Source organism: Lonchura striata, chromosome 6 (genome assembly GCF_046129695.1).
Source record: "Lonchura striata isolate bLonStr1 chromosome 6, bLonStr1.mat, whole genome shotgun sequence".
Lineage (NCBI taxonomy): Eukaryota > Metazoa > Chordata > Aves > Passeriformes > Estrildidae > Lonchura > Lonchura striata.
Genome location: NC_134608.1, coordinates 38,697,243 through 38,713,788, shown reverse-complemented (window position 1 = coordinate 38,713,788; position 16,546 = coordinate 38,697,243). Strand labels below are relative to the sequence as shown.

The 16,546-nt window shown below is 39.8% G+C and overlaps 1 protein-coding gene across 6 annotated transcripts in view; it reads left to right on the top strand.

The window, feature by feature from the left end:
* AMBRA1 (autophagy and beclin 1 regulator 1) overlaps positions 1 to 16,546 on the top strand; it is a 123,825-nt gene that overhangs the window by 19,791 nt on the left and 87,488 nt on the right. For all 6 annotated transcript variants that reach the window (XM_021533389.3, XM_021533387.3, XM_021533386.3 and 3 more), the window contains one exon: positions 12,370 to 12,456. In XM_021533389.3, the coding sequence (XP_021389064.1) occupies positions 12,370 to 12,456 (87 nt within the window). The remainder of the gene's footprint in view (positions 1 to 12,369; positions 12,457 to 16,546) is intronic.

Below are 16,546 nucleotides of genomic sequence, written 5' to 3'. Positions count from 1 at the left end.
TGTGAGTGTATGAAAGGCAGAGTCCACTGTGCTGTACAAATATTCGACCTGTTGAAGTTGGCACAGCTTACCAAAGGCTTTGGTGTATTTTAGTCTGTTGGATGCACTGTGTGCAAGTGACATGTGAAACCATCTTCCCTGGAACCATGTACCAGGGTCCAGGGACAAATCTGTGTCTTTCATTTTGTCAGGTCTCGTTTGAGGACTCTGGTCCTTCCTGCTTTGTTCTTGCTGTGTGATGTGAACCCGGTCACATGTAGTACAGCGACTCCAGCTCATCGCATTTCTCTTCAGGGTCGATAACCTTTCTGGCCACATACAGCTCTCCTTAGAGCAGCTATGAAGAGAAACACCTAGTCTGTTCCCCTTTGAATTTCTCAGACCTTATTTCCATATTGCTTTGCTGCCACAAGGGGGTAATGTTGCTTCTGCTCCTTTCTGTCTCCTTTACTAACCTGAAAGTTTCTGAGTTCTTGTTTGAAGGGCAGCCTATCTCTGTAGTTACCATACAATTGCAAGTTCTTCAGTGTTTGGAGAAAGGCATAAATTGGGGGATTCTGATGGGAAATGGCTCTGATACAGAGTGCAAGCAAGGGAGGAGCTTATCCTTTTGGCTTTTGTAAGGGTTTGAAAGAGATGTGAATCTAAGGTGAGACAGGTATTTTGTCTTTCTGATACGTAAATGCTCAGGAGTTAGAGCTCTATAAGACAGTGTAGAATTTGTCTGGACTTCTTGCTTACTGCCTACCAAGCCTGGAGGAAATCCTTCTTTGTGGTCTCCTTTCTCAGAGGTTTGTTTTCATTTTAATGGCTGTTCACCCCCTCAGATGACTTTTGTAATATGGAGCTTGTTTTCTGGAGGCTTGCTTGGCAGATGTTGGTTGGAGTCTGGGCAGTCACTTTTTCCCCAGGGCTCTGTTTATTCTTTTCTTCAAGTATGCCTTGAGCTATTACCTGAATTTTGGATCTTTTCCATAAGGCAAAGAATATGTTTGGGGATTTTTTTTTTGTGTTGAGTCTGTTTTTTTTCTCTAGTGCAAATGGGTATAGTTTTCTCAGGGCCTTATGGGGATGCCTCTTCCCGCTCTAAGTTGTAGAAACAGTGCTGACTTGAGATAGAATTGGGACCAGTCTGTGGTTAAAGTAGATTGATAGGGTAGGAGCAGCCCCATTCCTGCCCAACAGTGATCAGTGCTGTATATATAATGGAAAAGAGCACAGTCACTTTTGCAGCTTTTTTTCCTGAGTTCATGCTGGCAGAACCTGAGCTTCTTATGTGCAGTTCTGGTTTTTGATGTAAATGACCAAGGCTGATCAGATCTCTGCATGTACTGACTTCTGGTAACTTTCTCACTGTGCAAAGCACTGTATGGGTGTATGTCACTCATATCTTTGCTTTGAAAACTAAACAACCAGAACACTTCCTTGTCCCCTGCCATGGGAAGACACAGATCTGTGACTGACATTTGCCATCAAAATCAGAGAGGAGGGTAGTGCTACTCACTTTACCTTTTGGGGGAGAGGAACTAAAGCAGGAGGGAATTACCTTATGTAAAGCTACAAATATGTCTTATGGTGAAGACAGAACACATACCTAGTGTATTCTGCCTTTTGTTCCATTCCTTATTTCTCAAAAATCTTCGTAGTTGCTATTTTTTTGCTAATTGCTTACAGCAGTTGTGGCTTCCTTATTCGAGTATTTAATATATATTGTGGCAGTGGTGCTGAGTTCACAGAGAAAGGGAGGCTTGAGCAGAAGAGCACACCTGAGCTGTGGAGAAGAGACTAGCTCAGACTGCACATCAGTGGGAGTGCGGTCTGTGCTAAATCTAAATAGACCTACTCAACATAATTTTCTTGATTCCTTTTGTCCAGACCCATTACTTGTGAAAACCATGCTAGCCTTGTGTCCTGCCATTTGTAGTTTGAACTCAGTATTTTGTTTAAAGTTATGGTGTGTAGGTCTTACTGGTGCTGTGGAAAGGATTTTTCTGACAAGCCTTGTAGACTCCATGTGCACTGTGATAGTTTTGGAAGAGTTTATGCTGTGCTGTTATCAGGCTTGGTAAGAAATAATTCCAAAGATGCTTCGTTACTATTATTGAAAATGGTGGTGATAGAGATAAGTAATATCGCAGCAGTTAATGAGAGATTGGGGTAAATGGAAGTTATAAATGGATTTGCCAGCAGAGAGAAGAGGTTTGGGTTTGTGCTTGGGAAGATGTGCTTGAGAAGAGAAAGCCAGAACTGTGTGGTATGGGAATGATTTCTGTAAATGTTAGCCAGGACACATAAGAGTGAACAAAGACCTAATTTGTCTCTTGCGAACATAAAGTGAAGTGATAGTCTGAAGGTGACATGAGCATTTAAACATGGTAATTAGCATTTTTTTATGTGTGAGATGTGCAGGCTGTGGACAAACTTGGTGAGTATTGTTTGTTTGGCCTTTACTGAAAATGGAAAATACAAATTAGTTTTTATCATGAGACTGTAAACATAACCTGAACTATAGGAGAAGCTGCCATATCTAAATGGGCAGTTGATGCCTATATGAGCTCTGGGGTAATTACACACCCTTCCGGCTTTGTGGGTTTTTTTTCCAGACCAAGCCTGCTGTCTCTGTGTGGGCAGGAAAAACTTTTTTTCTGAAGTTCTAAAAGTTTGAGCTCTTTAGTATGCTGTTAGTTATGTGGAAAAACAAGTGAAAGAAGTACCTGTTTTCTTGCACAAATATTCCTTCCCCTGCCTTTGCTAGTTTCCTGATTTAAGACTAATATAAGGTTGCTAGAGCCCTATTCTTCTTCACTGAGAGTTGGTGGGTGAGAAGGATGATGCCTTGTGCTTTCCCTTCTTGCAGTAACTGATAGAGGTCACTCCCTGCTGCTGAGTTTCTCCCAGTGCCTTTGAAAGCTGGACATGTACCTGCAGCCTTCACCAAACTTGCAGAAAGGTGTAAGCTGCCTTTTCTTTTTCATGGCCTGAATTTAAATATGCAGCAATGACTGTAGCAGACTAAAAGAAATTCTTTTCCCCATGTTCCTCTTGTAGCAGCTTGACTTGCCTACTAGGCAGGTATAGAAATATCTCCTCCTCAAATACCTTCATGGTATTTTCCCATTTGAACCACTGCCCTTATTCCACCCCTATTATTATCCAGGCACAGCAATGAGGAGTTCACCTATAAAATAAATGGGTAAGGTTTATTCCTCTGCAATTTCCAGGCAACAGAAACCTCTTTCCCTACAAGTGTCTTTGCTGCAGGAACTGTTCTGGAGTTTCACCTGCTGCACTGTGGCATCAAGGAAGTTTACTGAATTTGAATTAAACTGATGTTTTAGTGAGAATGGTAGAGGTATATGCTTCCAAACTGGCTATTGTTTTTGCTTCTATTGGCATCTAGAGTTGGGTGGGGTTTTGGGGTTTTTTTGGTGGTGGTTTTGTGTGTGTGTTTTTTTGGTTTTGTGGTGGTTTTTTTTTGTTGTTTTTTTTTTTTTGTTATTTGGGTGGGTGGGTGTTGGTTGTTATTTTGGGCAGGTTTTTTTGAGAGGTTGTTTGGTTTCTTTGAGGAATGCATATAGGAGGTGACTGTAGACCAAAGATCTTGAATAAACAGAAATTGCTCAGAAGTTTAAAGACAGCTGACTTCAAACAGATAGCTATATGAGGATACCATAAAACATATCAGTTCTCAGCTTTCCTACAGAGAGGGAAGAGGTGTGAATAGCTTCCCCCTCTTGAAAGCCATCCTTTGTTAGGTTGTCTGTCTCCTCCGCTGTCTGCACATACTTTCCCTGCAGCCACCTGATCCAGCTGCTACAGGGTGGGCAGCATGTCCAGACAGGCTCACTTGACCAGGTACAGTTGCTCCTGTTTCTGTTCTTTTACCTATGTGTCTTGAGTTCATGTAATTGTATTCTATCTAGGGGATAATGCTCAGCTTACAATTAATGGAGGTCTGTGACATGCCTAAACTATCTAGCTTATAGATCTTTAGAACTTATAGTCTGGCTTCAGCTAAGTCATATTAAAACAGTGTCTAAATTTCAATTTGGTTTTGGTTTTTGCCAAGAAACAAGTTCTGGGCAGGCTCTCTGAAATCTCTCTGAAGCTATCTGTTTCAGGCCTGCTTGCTCATCTAAAAGCTCTTTGTAGCTTTCTTCACTGTGGTGAAGAGCTGGAGATGTTGGCATTGTAGTGTGCCTTTTTATTGTAATACAACCCTGTAATTTTTAGATGTGCATTCAATTTACATATACTTCATGTGTGCACTCACTCTTCATGCTCTTTGGACATTCTCACAATGTGGTGTTTCTGGGGACAAAGTGCCTGTATCCAAGTATTTGCTCCTTATTGCAGAGTCTGGACTGGAGAACTTGCAGTAGGGCAGGATTAATCTAATCTGTGGGCCCTGGAGCAAGAGGAGAGGGGGAGACCTGTGATCTGACTCAGTAACACAACTGTAACCAAAAGAGTGATGACTCTAGATTTCTCCAGTTGAACTGTTCTGGTCTGTTGAATAGCTAACATGCATTTTAAACATTTTCCACATACGTATTTAACTGATTGCACCAAATGGCTGTTTGCATGATGATGTAAGTGACCTCCTCCCTTGCTCTTCTTGAGAGAGCACCTGCTGAAACTGGAGGCTGTAAATAAACAGGGTTCTGTATCTGCCAGGAAACTGACTCATTTTTTCTGCTTGAAATGCATTAGTATGAAATCATTCCCTTGTCTTCCTGAAATGGGAAGGCTGGACTAAGTGACTGAACTACGCTGCCAGTCATTTGTTGACCTGACTTTCTTTTTTACTCCAGAGTGAACAAGAGCATTTTAAAGGGATTGCTTGATTTGTAATAAGATCTCTGTTTCCATAGCCTTAGAAATCTATGGAGATAACAGTATGGCTTCTACCCCCTCAAGAAAGACACCTCCTCTTCAATTCCCTACGGAGAAACATGAGTTGTATGTAATTATCCCAGAAGCTGATGCAGATCTGTGTGTGGGTAAGCAGAGATTTCTGCTGTCCACAGAGTCTGTGGTGTTGGGAACTCCCAGAACATGGAGAATTTGAAGCAGTCATACAGATGAAGGTAGGCAGAAGAGTCCTCAGAAGGGTAAAGCTGTCTGCAGGCTGAGAGAATTCAGTGTGTTGGCTATGTTCTGGCCATGCTTTTAAACCTTATGATAACTAGAAACCCATACCCTCTAGCTGAATTTTCGTTTGATGGTGTGTTGTTAAGGGTCTAGGTGGAGAAATGTGATGTCTGTCTTCAGCTGAGCACGGGTACCTGCCCCATCCTGAGCACTGGTGTGAAACTGCCACTGTAGAGCAAAATAGCATGTGCAGTAGCTTGAACTGATTTTCATTTCTTCTCCCCTCCTGTCCCTCAAGGATTTTGCCCCTGCAAAATGGAAGTGCAAGGTCTTTCATTGTTCTTTTCATGTTGGAGCTATTGCTAAAACTAATTAATGCTGCTTGCTGTAGCTGGTCTTGACCCTTTTAATGTCTGTCATGGATGTGTGTTCCCTATTGCTTGTTGAAATTATGAACTAATCATTCCCCAGATGCTGTATGATGAGGACCTCTCCATAATGCTCATTCATATTTTGTTCTGATGCATGGCCTTTTTCAGCAGGTGAAGTAATAGATTAACAGTGCAGCCCTGAGTCTTAAAAGAATCTGTCATTTTCTGTAAGGCAACTCATTTCCCTGTGATGAGCTCTAAAGTTGCTGTGTAGTTCCTGCAGCATCAGATGGTAAATGGAAATTGGAATTCCTAGTCCAAAAGGAGAGGTGCAGTAATAGCACAATTCATTACATGGTATTACTTTCTAGTTAAATTGAAGTAACTTTAAAGGGTTAATTAACTGTGTTTTTCTTGAAACTCTGCTCCCCATCTTCTAATTAGGAGGACTCAATTCCCAGTGCTCATTTCTGCTGCTCAAACTCTTACTGATAGTTCCTTGTTTTCTGTAATTGTGCACTTTTTCTCTGCATTCCTTCCCATCTTGGCTGAAGACCTTAAGTGCTGTCTCTTTTCTGAGAAATCCTTACAGTTTGTTTTCTACAGGATTCTTGCCCAGAATCAGTAAAGGGGAAACAATCACTTTCTGTGATAACTTCTGCCTTATATCAGACCTTTCTCCTCTGAACAACTCTTCACCTCTAGCTGGGAAGGGTGTCTTCTCTGTCCTTAGTTGCACCTTCAGAGTTAACACAAGTTCTTTCCCACAAGCAGGCCAAAGTGTTTTAGAAAGGCTGTATTTATAACTTGTCTCTGATCACATATTTATATCACCATATATTGCATCTTTGCTTTCCCTAAAAAAAGGAAATTACTTTGTAAAGGCTGCTCATTGTATGTAATAACGTTAAAAAAAAGGTGACAAAAAGGATGCCTAACAGGGTTTGGATAGAAAGACAGCCACCAACTCTATTTCCTCACTGAGAATCAGTTTGGCACAGATGTGAACAAGGCTATGGAGGAGCTCACTCAGAACTGCAAAAGTGACAGTTGAGGTTTTAATGAGTAGTGATATTCTCAGGTTATTTATCTCTTGCAGATGATTACAACATTCTTAAGAAAAGCTTGATCCTTTTGTTTGACTATATTTTTTCTCTTAATTGTCTATTTCTGACCTGTCTTAGTCCAGTCTTGGTGCTAGGCTAAATATGTCTAACCATAACCATGTGAAAGCTGAAGCAGTCTCGAAATGTTAGCTTAAAGGTATCAGAGCAGATTATGTTAAAAACTTAATTTTAGAACTCATTTTTTCAGGCAGTCTTTAGGACTGCATACTGATTGCTTTTTTATTTTAAGCTTGAATATGAAACTGGTGAAGAGCAATAGTGTTTTTCTGTTTGACAAGGACTACAAAACTTTTATGGAAAATGAAGCTCTGGAACAAAATGCTTGATGGTTTCTGCTTACGTGATTTCAATTTACTTTTTGAAAGTAGGAAACACAATACAGATGTCTGAAATAATTTTTCCTATTCCTCTGAGAACAGGGAAAGAAAGAATATCCAAGCCTGTGGATTGGGTTGTTTGAGATTTTTATTTAAAATAGTTTTCTAGTGCTCTGTCAAGGGTATAATTGATCTCCAGGAATAAGGTTTGAGGGAGGGTATTGGTGTTATTGGACACTGAAGAACATTCAGCTATTTTCATGCTTTAGCTTTCTCATTATCTTTAGGTTATGCATTGCCTAGCTGTAAGAGGAAGATGATTGAAGGGAATCTAGTTTTAAACTGTTGCTATTCTTTACCTTCTTAAGAGAAACCACAGGAGCACATTCACAGGGATGAGTGCCCAGGGGAACTGAGTGCTGGCTGTAAATTGGAGGGCTGAAAAGGACATGTAATATGTAGTGTGATAATTTTCACCTCCAAATGGGCATTATGCAATATAAAAGTTTTTTCAGGGAAGGCATAAAATGAGGGGAGGAAAATCAGAGGCTGCCAAGAGTTATCAATATACTTTTCCTTCAAAGGATAACTAGCAATTTTCTGTTTTAAGCTCTTCTCATAGCTGAAGGCTGGGAGTAGGGGAGGGGTAGGGGTGATTGCTGTCCTTAGAGTGCTTCATTTTACTGGTTTGCCTTGGTTGTTGGTGTAGAGCAGCTTAGGAGGATAGCAGGTGACTGAACACCCGTTTGATTCTAAGGAAATAACCTCAATGCTGTTTGTTAACACCTCCCTTTTGGATGGGGAGGAAAACCCTTCCCTCAGTGTCTCTTGGAGTAGCGTTACTCAGTAATGCTTATGCTGTGACAGTAAATCTAAGATGTGGTGTAGGGCTGCTTATCCTTAGAAACTTACTAAAAAGTTACATTTGCTGCAGTTAAGTATCTTCTCAAAACCTGCTGAAATGAATCACTCTGTCCCAAAAGGCTTTGGTGCTGATCCTCATCCCCGTGGGGAGAATGGAGGTATAGTCCAATGGATTATGTGCTATGAAGAGATTGCTTTGTGAGCTTTTTCCCCTTGAACTGTAGCTTCTGGCATTCAGCTTCGTTCCTGAAAATTCTCCCTTTTCTGCTCATAATGTCTTGTATCTGTGCAGTCTTTCTCTTTCCCTTGTCTAGAAGTGTCCTGTAACTTGGAATCTACTTCCTTTACCTCCTTGCTCGTGATTGCTGCAGACCTGAGTTAACAGTGCAAGTGTAGAGTGGCAGTTCCAGATTTGTTGATGTGTGACAGAAAAGGAGTCTGATCTTAATCAGAGAGTTGAGATTTCAATGCTGCTGAACAGAGGCAATTTATATCTTGTAGTAGTTTTAATAAAAAAAAAATAAACCAAACAAAAACTACAATCCCCCTCCTCCTAATTTAGCAAGATGGAACAGAAGCATTTCTCAGGGTGAGCAGAGTTAATTTTCACCATTTGCAGGATTGACTGACAACCTGGAGGATGATAATGGGTGATTTTTTTTTTCCCGGTGAGCGGGGGAAGAGAGTAGAAATTGCAGTTTTTCTGCTAATTGTACTTTAGATGTCATTTGTGACAATTTCATATTGTCTAGACAGAGATAGTGGAGCGATTACTTCCATAGAACCTAGTGTTAGCCTGTTACATATCTGGATAGCAGAAATGGGAGATGTGGGAGAGGAGGAGGTTGCTGTAAGCTGCAGAGAGGATTCAGGAGTCAAGCATGATCTGCCGAAACATTTCAAAAGGAGATGCAAGCAATATGCATTTCTGTTCTCTCTTTTCATGCTTCTCCATTGGAAACTTGAATGTTTAGTGGCTAACAGTTTACTGCAACAGAGCTACTTCTCTTCATCCACAGATTATGTTTGTTCTCCTTAGGCAGAATTGCTCCCAACTTCATGTTTATTGTGGTAAGATATTGGACTACCTTACACTTTGGCTTTATTGAAAACAAATAGTTTGTGTCTCTTCTGGGATTTTGGGTGCCAGAAGCTATGATTGTGACACCAAAGACTTGGCAGGGTATAATATGACTTACTTTAAGAATATTTATCTGCACCTTCCTGAGGGGCAGTAGGTTACATTACCAGTGACACAGATGAGACACTTTGATGATTATAACAGTGTGTCTATTATTGAACCCATTTGACAGTACTAAATGCATTTAGATTTTGGGTCTCAAGGGCTAAGTCTAGAATGAATTAGTTAAAAATGGATTTTATTTGTGCTTAGTACTCTGCTTCAGTACAGCTATTGTTATTCTCTGGAGCATTAAGTAGAAATGGTCTGTCTGGATGTCTTGAGCTTGCTTGTTGCCTTGGTTTGGATTTTTTGCCTGTTATGTTTATTTATAACCTTTTGTTCATTGCTCTGTGATCTGAGAGGGCACAGTTGTAGGATAATTAACATCTACTAATAAGACTTAAAATCAGCTCTGGCTTTTAGTAGTTACCATTAACTGAATTAATTATCTTTGTCCACATGATCTGAATGTGGCCCTAGTACGTGGCCTGTGTGCCTCAGTATGAGGTAGTGCAGGAGCTGGATTTGTTCATGGCAGGCTTAGAAGGCTCTACTGGAAAGGCCATCTTAACTGAGACCATTCAACTTGGACAGTGCACGCTCAGAGAAGGTTCTGGGAAAGTGTTTGTAATCCTGTTCCTTACAAACCAGTAACTGCTGGTGTTCTGAGCGAGCCCTTCTGGTGAAGGAGATGCTCCTGCAGTAGCAGCTTCTGTTGCTGCATGGGATGGAGTTGCAGCCTGTTCAGGTAATGGCACAGGGCTGTTGAAGCCTGGAGGAGGTCTCTTTACCCAGACACTTGGCAATCCCATGGCTCAGGCAACTGTTGGTTACTAATGTAACCTGTATCCATTCTCATCTGAGGTGCCACAACCCTGTTATAGCAAGACTTTTCAAACATATATTTCAAGGATCTGTTGCAGTGTAGTGGTGAGAATTATAGGTTCCTGTAAGTGCTTTTCCCAAGCCAAGGAGAAGGTCTTTTTTCAGACCCACACCAAGTTACAGTGATGTGTGCCCTGCTCCTGTACCATTGTGGTGTCCTTCTGCTTAGTATAGGTTTTGATTTCTTTCAGCATAGCTGCTGGATGCTTTCTGAAGGTAATCCCTCAAAGTCAATGATCATCTTAGGCAGTTGCCAGTTTTTTTAAAGGTGAGAAGACAAATATGAGTGGAGAATACCAGCAGACTTCTTTCTAACAGGGTTTGCTAGGCTGTGCAGCATAGACTGGTCGGCTTCTCTTTGATTTTACTCACTTAGTGGACAGATGCCGAAGGGCTGGGAAAGAAGGTAGGATGTGTAGTGTGCAGGCACCAAGACTTTTGATAGGGGTGAGTTTGATGATTATTTGTGTGTACATGTTATTGGAACACCATAGGCATTGCTCCCATTAGGAGGAAGCTGCTGTTTCTAGGGTTGTGACCCTGTCAGAATCTGCATGCTCTGGAAGCTCTTTCTCCTTGACTAAGTCCAGTGATCAGTCAGGATGTTCCAGTAGGGTGGCAGCCTTAGCATATCAAGGTTGCTTGCAAAATGTTGTTTTTGGAGCAGCTTAGAAAAGCAGTTTTCTCAAAAGCATGTTGGTATTTCAGTGGCAGTAACCTCGCTGAATTCTGAGCCAGTGGTTTAGAAGGGACCAGCTGTCTGAGTAGGTAGAATATCACTTCTGTTGATTTTATTCTATCTACCTTTCCCCTAGAAGGATTAAAGCAGTTCATATATGATGCAAGTAATAGGTATACCTGTATACCTGACAGGTATAGGACTTCAGGTATACCTCATAAAGCTGTAACACTGTTCCTTTTGGATTGGCTGCTTTTTGCACATATGTAGTTGGAGCAGAAGGAAGGGTTTGGAAAGACAGAATTGAAGTATAAGGGCTTTTTGGATAGCCAAGGGATTCATAATACCTAGCAGTATTGAATGTTAGAGCTTTTCACTCAATAACCTAGGAATTGGGAGAATTAATTAAACTCAAAGTTTGAGAGATTTAATAACTGTTCTTGAATAAAGCAAATAGTTGCCAAACAGCTTTGTGCTAGAAAGGACAGGATTTCTTGTCTTATGCATAGTCCCAGTACTTTGCAGCAAGTTTCTCGAGCTGACACATGCCTTTCCAACTGGGAAACTGAAGCAATCTCTCACTGTTTTGTGCATTCTAAATCTATAATGTAAAATTGAAGTAATTTTTTTTTATTTGCTGGAAGACAGTAAAATTTTTTCTTGTAATCCTGATGGGTGAGCTGCTGCTAGGAAAAAAGACTTCTCATTTGCAATTCTGCTGTCTTTACGTGGTTAGAAATGGGAGGTTCGCTGTGGATTTTATCTGGGCCTTCTTCCTGTGTTGATACTTGCTGTCCTGCACTGCAAAGGCTAATGGATTATTATGAGTGTGGGGCTAAGAGTGAAAGATTCAAATCTTTCTCATCAGCTCTGTGTGTGAGTGATTAGAACAGATGTGGTGTTGGACCTCTGTGGCTTTCAAACCACAACTGCTTTCATTAAGTTACAGACTGGAAAACAAAATTTAGCAGGAGTTCTGAGGTAGAAAGACTTGAAAGGGAACTCAGCAATCTTGTAAACTGAGAGTTGTTTTTTCCACTTTCTGTACCTGCCCCAAACCATCTCTCTTGTGTTAATCTAAGGGCTGCAACAGGCCATGAGTCAGTCGTGAAACAGTGATGTCCTCTGGTTTATGACAGAAGCTGGACAGTGGTACATGTAGAAGTCAGGGTGGGGGACATGTTCCTGCTATATACTTTTGATTTTGCTGCCTTCATGACTCAGTCTCATTTCTTATATATTCAGGCTGTCTGGCTGCATTTGCATACATTTATTTCTTGTGTGAATATTTGGTATTTCTCCCTGTGGCTGATTATAATACAGAGGAAAAGAACACTCTTATTTTTTGTAGTTGAAAACCTCTCTTTCAGAGCTTTGAGACTAAGATTCAAGATCTTATTATGGATAGACACCAGTGGTGCCCCCAAAGTCCACATGTTAACATGTGTGTTCTTTGTCCCCTGCTCCCTGGCCCATTCCATGTGTAGCCACCTTTGAGTAGGTAACAATTTGACAGATGGCCAATACAGTGGTAGTGTTTATGGATCTGATACATTGGAATGGATTGTCTCCAGAGAAGTGACATCTACATCTTTCTCAAACTTGGAAGTGGATATTAGACCACCCTTCTTCCTTACCTGAGGTGTTCTTTCTCCTGTGCAGTGAGAACATAAAACTTTGAATACCTGTGTGGTGAAAACACTTATGCCATCAGTGAGTGGTTCAGTATGTTGCAGAATTCTCTGCACTAATGATAGAAATAGTCTTAAGAGGTTTCAGAAAGTAGGTCATATATAGGAGGGATGTTTCTGAATGGTCTTTGATGTTTTAATTTGTTTTTTCTTTCTAGGAGGTTGCTGGAGTCTTCCCTCATTTCGTTATCTCGCTATGATGGAGCAGGATCCCGGGAACATCCAATCTACCCAGATCCAGCCAGGTAGGAGCTAAATGCAGTCTAAAGACATTTAAGGTTTATATGCAAAATCATAACTTCAGGATAGCTCACTGAAACCTCTGGCAGTGGTTCTAATATTGGACTTAATCTCCTTCTTAATGACTTGACATGGAGAAAGAGCAAGTAAGCAGATGCTGTTAAGTCTGGAGGGAAATGAGGAAAACAGGAAGGAATTACTGTTGAAGTAAACATATAAGAATTAATGAAATTATTTGGGATGGAGAACACTAGGTGGCAAACAGGCCCAACAGTAAATGAGCTGTATCACTATATTAAAAATATCTTTTAAAGAAAAATGAATTAAAAACCAAATAGTCTTGAATTCAGTAAAGGGAATTAGGAGCTAGTGTGAGCAGACGTGCTTGGAAGCATGAATTGTCTCCATAAATGTATCTGTACACGAGAGAGCATAGCCAGAAGGTTATGTATACTTAACTAAGAACCAAATACTGACAATTATTTTTGAAAAGTCATGAATCATTGACATTAGCCATAGAAACACCTGTAGTGCTGCTTAATCTTCAAAAGAGGTGGGAGTGTTTCAGAGGACTAGAAAAAGCAAATGTGGCAGTTATCAAAAAGGGAAAGAAATTATCTTTGCAGTTTCTATTTAGTGTATTAAGAAAGCAACAGATGGGATAATGTGACCCAAAGACTCTGTCAGAAGAAATGATAGAATCGTGAACAGCAAGCGGCTTTGGAAACTTTCAAAGAATAAATCATGACAAATAAGCTTTCTTTAGATGGGTTTAGGAAAGCTATGAATGAGGAAATTCAGTAAGTGTAAAATATATCTGATTTAGCCTTTTGGGGTACCTCTTGCATTGCTGTGTGAATTGAAGGCACTAGGATTTATCATAAAGAAGAGTACAGGAATACCACTGAAAATTAAGTCTTGAGTTGCTGAAGGAGATTTGTTGTTTTGTGAGGTTTGGGGGGGAAGTGTTTTCTTCATAATGAACCACAAAATCTGCATTTTTATACCAATGATATTCTTTAGTACAAGCTCTGAAATAAAAGGCCTTGTTGCAAACTGGCCAGATGGTATAATTGTGTTAGTAAATAACTCTTTGCTAACTGTCTCTGTAGATAAAGCCTTACAGAGGTGAAATCTTATATTTGGCTTTTTACCATTTATCGTGAAGAAAGTTGCCTTGTAAAGATAATTCAAAGGCTTAGGAATGATGTAAACAAAACTGTAGTGAAGTGAAAGTAAGGTAGAGTATGCTGCCTGTATATAAGATCCTTGGGAAACCAACCTAGGTGACTGCTGAAGGTCTTGTCAGAAATACTAATAAATGTAAAAGCTTCTAAATGGCAGTTGGTTAAATGGCAGGATTGATTTCCTGGAAAGAGGAAAATTATATTCTACAAATGTTAACCTGAATGTAATAATAGCTTTAAATTAATTTTTGAGTGCCAAAAGCTGCTTAATTGCTGGAAGTGCACCATTCCTTTCTTCTGGAATGCCTTGTCCAAGGCAGGTAGATTGATAGAGCAGGGATTTTAAGAACTGATTGTAGCTCTCTGGGAGCTGCCTTTTAAAAAAGAAAAGGAGGGCCTGCCTAGGTATCTGAATTTTGTTTTCCCCTTCTGTAGATGTCTGCTGTGATGAAGCTCAATAAAATGTATGAAAATGGATCAATGCCTGAGACATTTCCTAGCATAAGGGGCATGGTCAAAAATATTTTTCTACTTGAAGCCATTTTAGAACTGATACAGTGCTCTTCATGTGACAGTTCAAGTGGTTTTAGGTTGTGGTAGAAGCTATAGTAGCTTGAGTTTATAAAGAGCTTTGGAAGAAAAGTCCATTTCGAAATTTTTCTAAGAGGGTTAATTTGTTCCAGTAAATATCACTGTCATGGAGGCATGATCAGTACCAGCTAGAAGTTTGAGTGGAATAGGATTAGAGTCTTCCTCCATAAACCATACCGGTGTGCTGGGCTAGTAGGATATTTTTAACTGTCCCTTTAACTAGTAAGACATTTGAAAAGTGATTAAAGGGAGTGTTTACTGCATTTTGAAAGGTTTTTTGTAGCATCTCAAGTTCCAAATGTAAAGTTATGTCTTTGAAAAGTTAAATAACAAGGTAGAAAAGTGAAACAAAGGTGATATAAACATCTTTGTCTGTCTGTGTGTGTTTATGTGTTTTAAATATATATTAAAGCCATATCTCCTTAAAACCACACTGTCTCCAATGGAGTCTTTTTTTAAAGAGCACATAAGCTACATGATCTGAAAAATTTATTTTTGAGAACGTGTATGTGTTAGTTTTGTTTCTGCATTTACTGTCTGTAATGCTGCTATATTTGAATAACCTAGGTCAGCAGTGAGGCAGGGAGAATATTTTTTGATGTTCCCTCAGATTTAGAATGAATATTTTGATGTAGGCTGCAGCAGTATTTTTCAGTGGCATTGGTGAACTTCACTAAGGTCAGCTTGGCTGTTCTGTCACTCACCACAGTTACCATATGTACTGAACTCAGAAAATAATCTGCAGAAGAATTAAATTAGGCTGTCATTAAAGAACACACAAAATAATGTTTTTTAAATAGAAATATTCAATAAGAATTATATATGCTCCTAGACTGTGTGTATGTACATATATGCATTTTTATATATGTATAATGCATCACAGGGTGTTTGTTAGATATATCTCTAGAAAAAAATCTAAGCAGCTAGAAAGTATTTTATCCCTTACACCTTTCCCTCTGTGTATCAGACTTAAGCTTCTTATGTTGTCTTTGGAAATCTTTTTCACAGCCTATCCAGTGTACACACCATGTGCTGTCAGGAAGCTGAATCTGGCATCTTGTTATCGGTTATGGCCACTCTTTATTGCCTACTCTTTCTTCTAACAGGCATCACCATGCTTTTTCTTCTGGTGACCTGCATAATTTTAGAAGACTACTAAACTCGTTCTTCATACTCTTCTATAAAATTCTCCCTTGGTGTGATAAAAGGAAAAAGAAAAGTTGCAGTGGTTACGCTGCTGGACTGCTGCAACCACTGTTCATGTTTTCCAGTGTTTGCCTTGTTCCTGTGTTCTCTTTTCTCTCTCTGTACATATTACAATGTATATATATATATATTTTTTTTTTTTTTTTTTTAAGGCATTCACAAAAGTTTTGGCTTATGGAAAAGCCCAGAGAAGAGAGCAGCTCCTCATTTATTAGTGTGCATCTGTAATGCCTTGCTTTTTTGTATTTGGCCTATTAAGTCTTATGGGGAGTAGAGAGCAGTGTTGTGTTTGTTCAGCAAAGCTTTCTTCTTTCTGTAGGCATGAATAGGTTTAACTTATTAAACAGTGCATAAAAGATTCAGGAGGAATCAAGCTGAGTGTGTTGTTCCTCTTACCCTTTTGATGCTTATTGGCTTAAGTTTTTCCACGCCTGAACCTGTAATCTGTCTCCTAAACTTGTCCTTCCCCCAAATTAGAATTCAAGTCTAACCAAATAAGGCTAATGAAATGATAAATGAAGCATCTGAGGTGTCTGGATTTTAACACTGAGTAAATGTGTCACAGAAAACATGTGTGAGGAGATGTGGATATACACAGGGTAGGAAAAGAGAGTATGTGTTTTCCTGTCTCAAGAGAGTAATACTGGTGGTGTGATAGCTGATGCAAACAAATGCGAAGTTATGGATGAGAGAGAATTAAGAGTTAATTACAGAGGAAAGATTTCCTTTCAGGTCAGATACAAGGATTTTAAAGCTCCACTTAACATAGACCTAGTGGATCTGATGAAATTGCCACTATATAAAATCCCTAGCATTTTGATTACAAAGTAGTTAAAGATGTGAAACCTTTTTTTCTCCTGCATGATATTCCATGGTACTCCCTAACTACCATCAAAATCACAGCATCTTCCTTCATTGTTGATTTGAACAGTGCTGCTGTTTGGCATTGCAGGCAGAGTTCACATGGGGACTGGGCTTGGTTCTTACAAGTGATGCTTACTGAGCTTACTAGAGTGAATTGGTAATAAATTAATCAGTGAGCTCCAGAGAGTACCAAGAAGCAAATTTCTCTCTTCTGTGTATGAGCTTTTTGTCTGTAGGTACTGTGTGG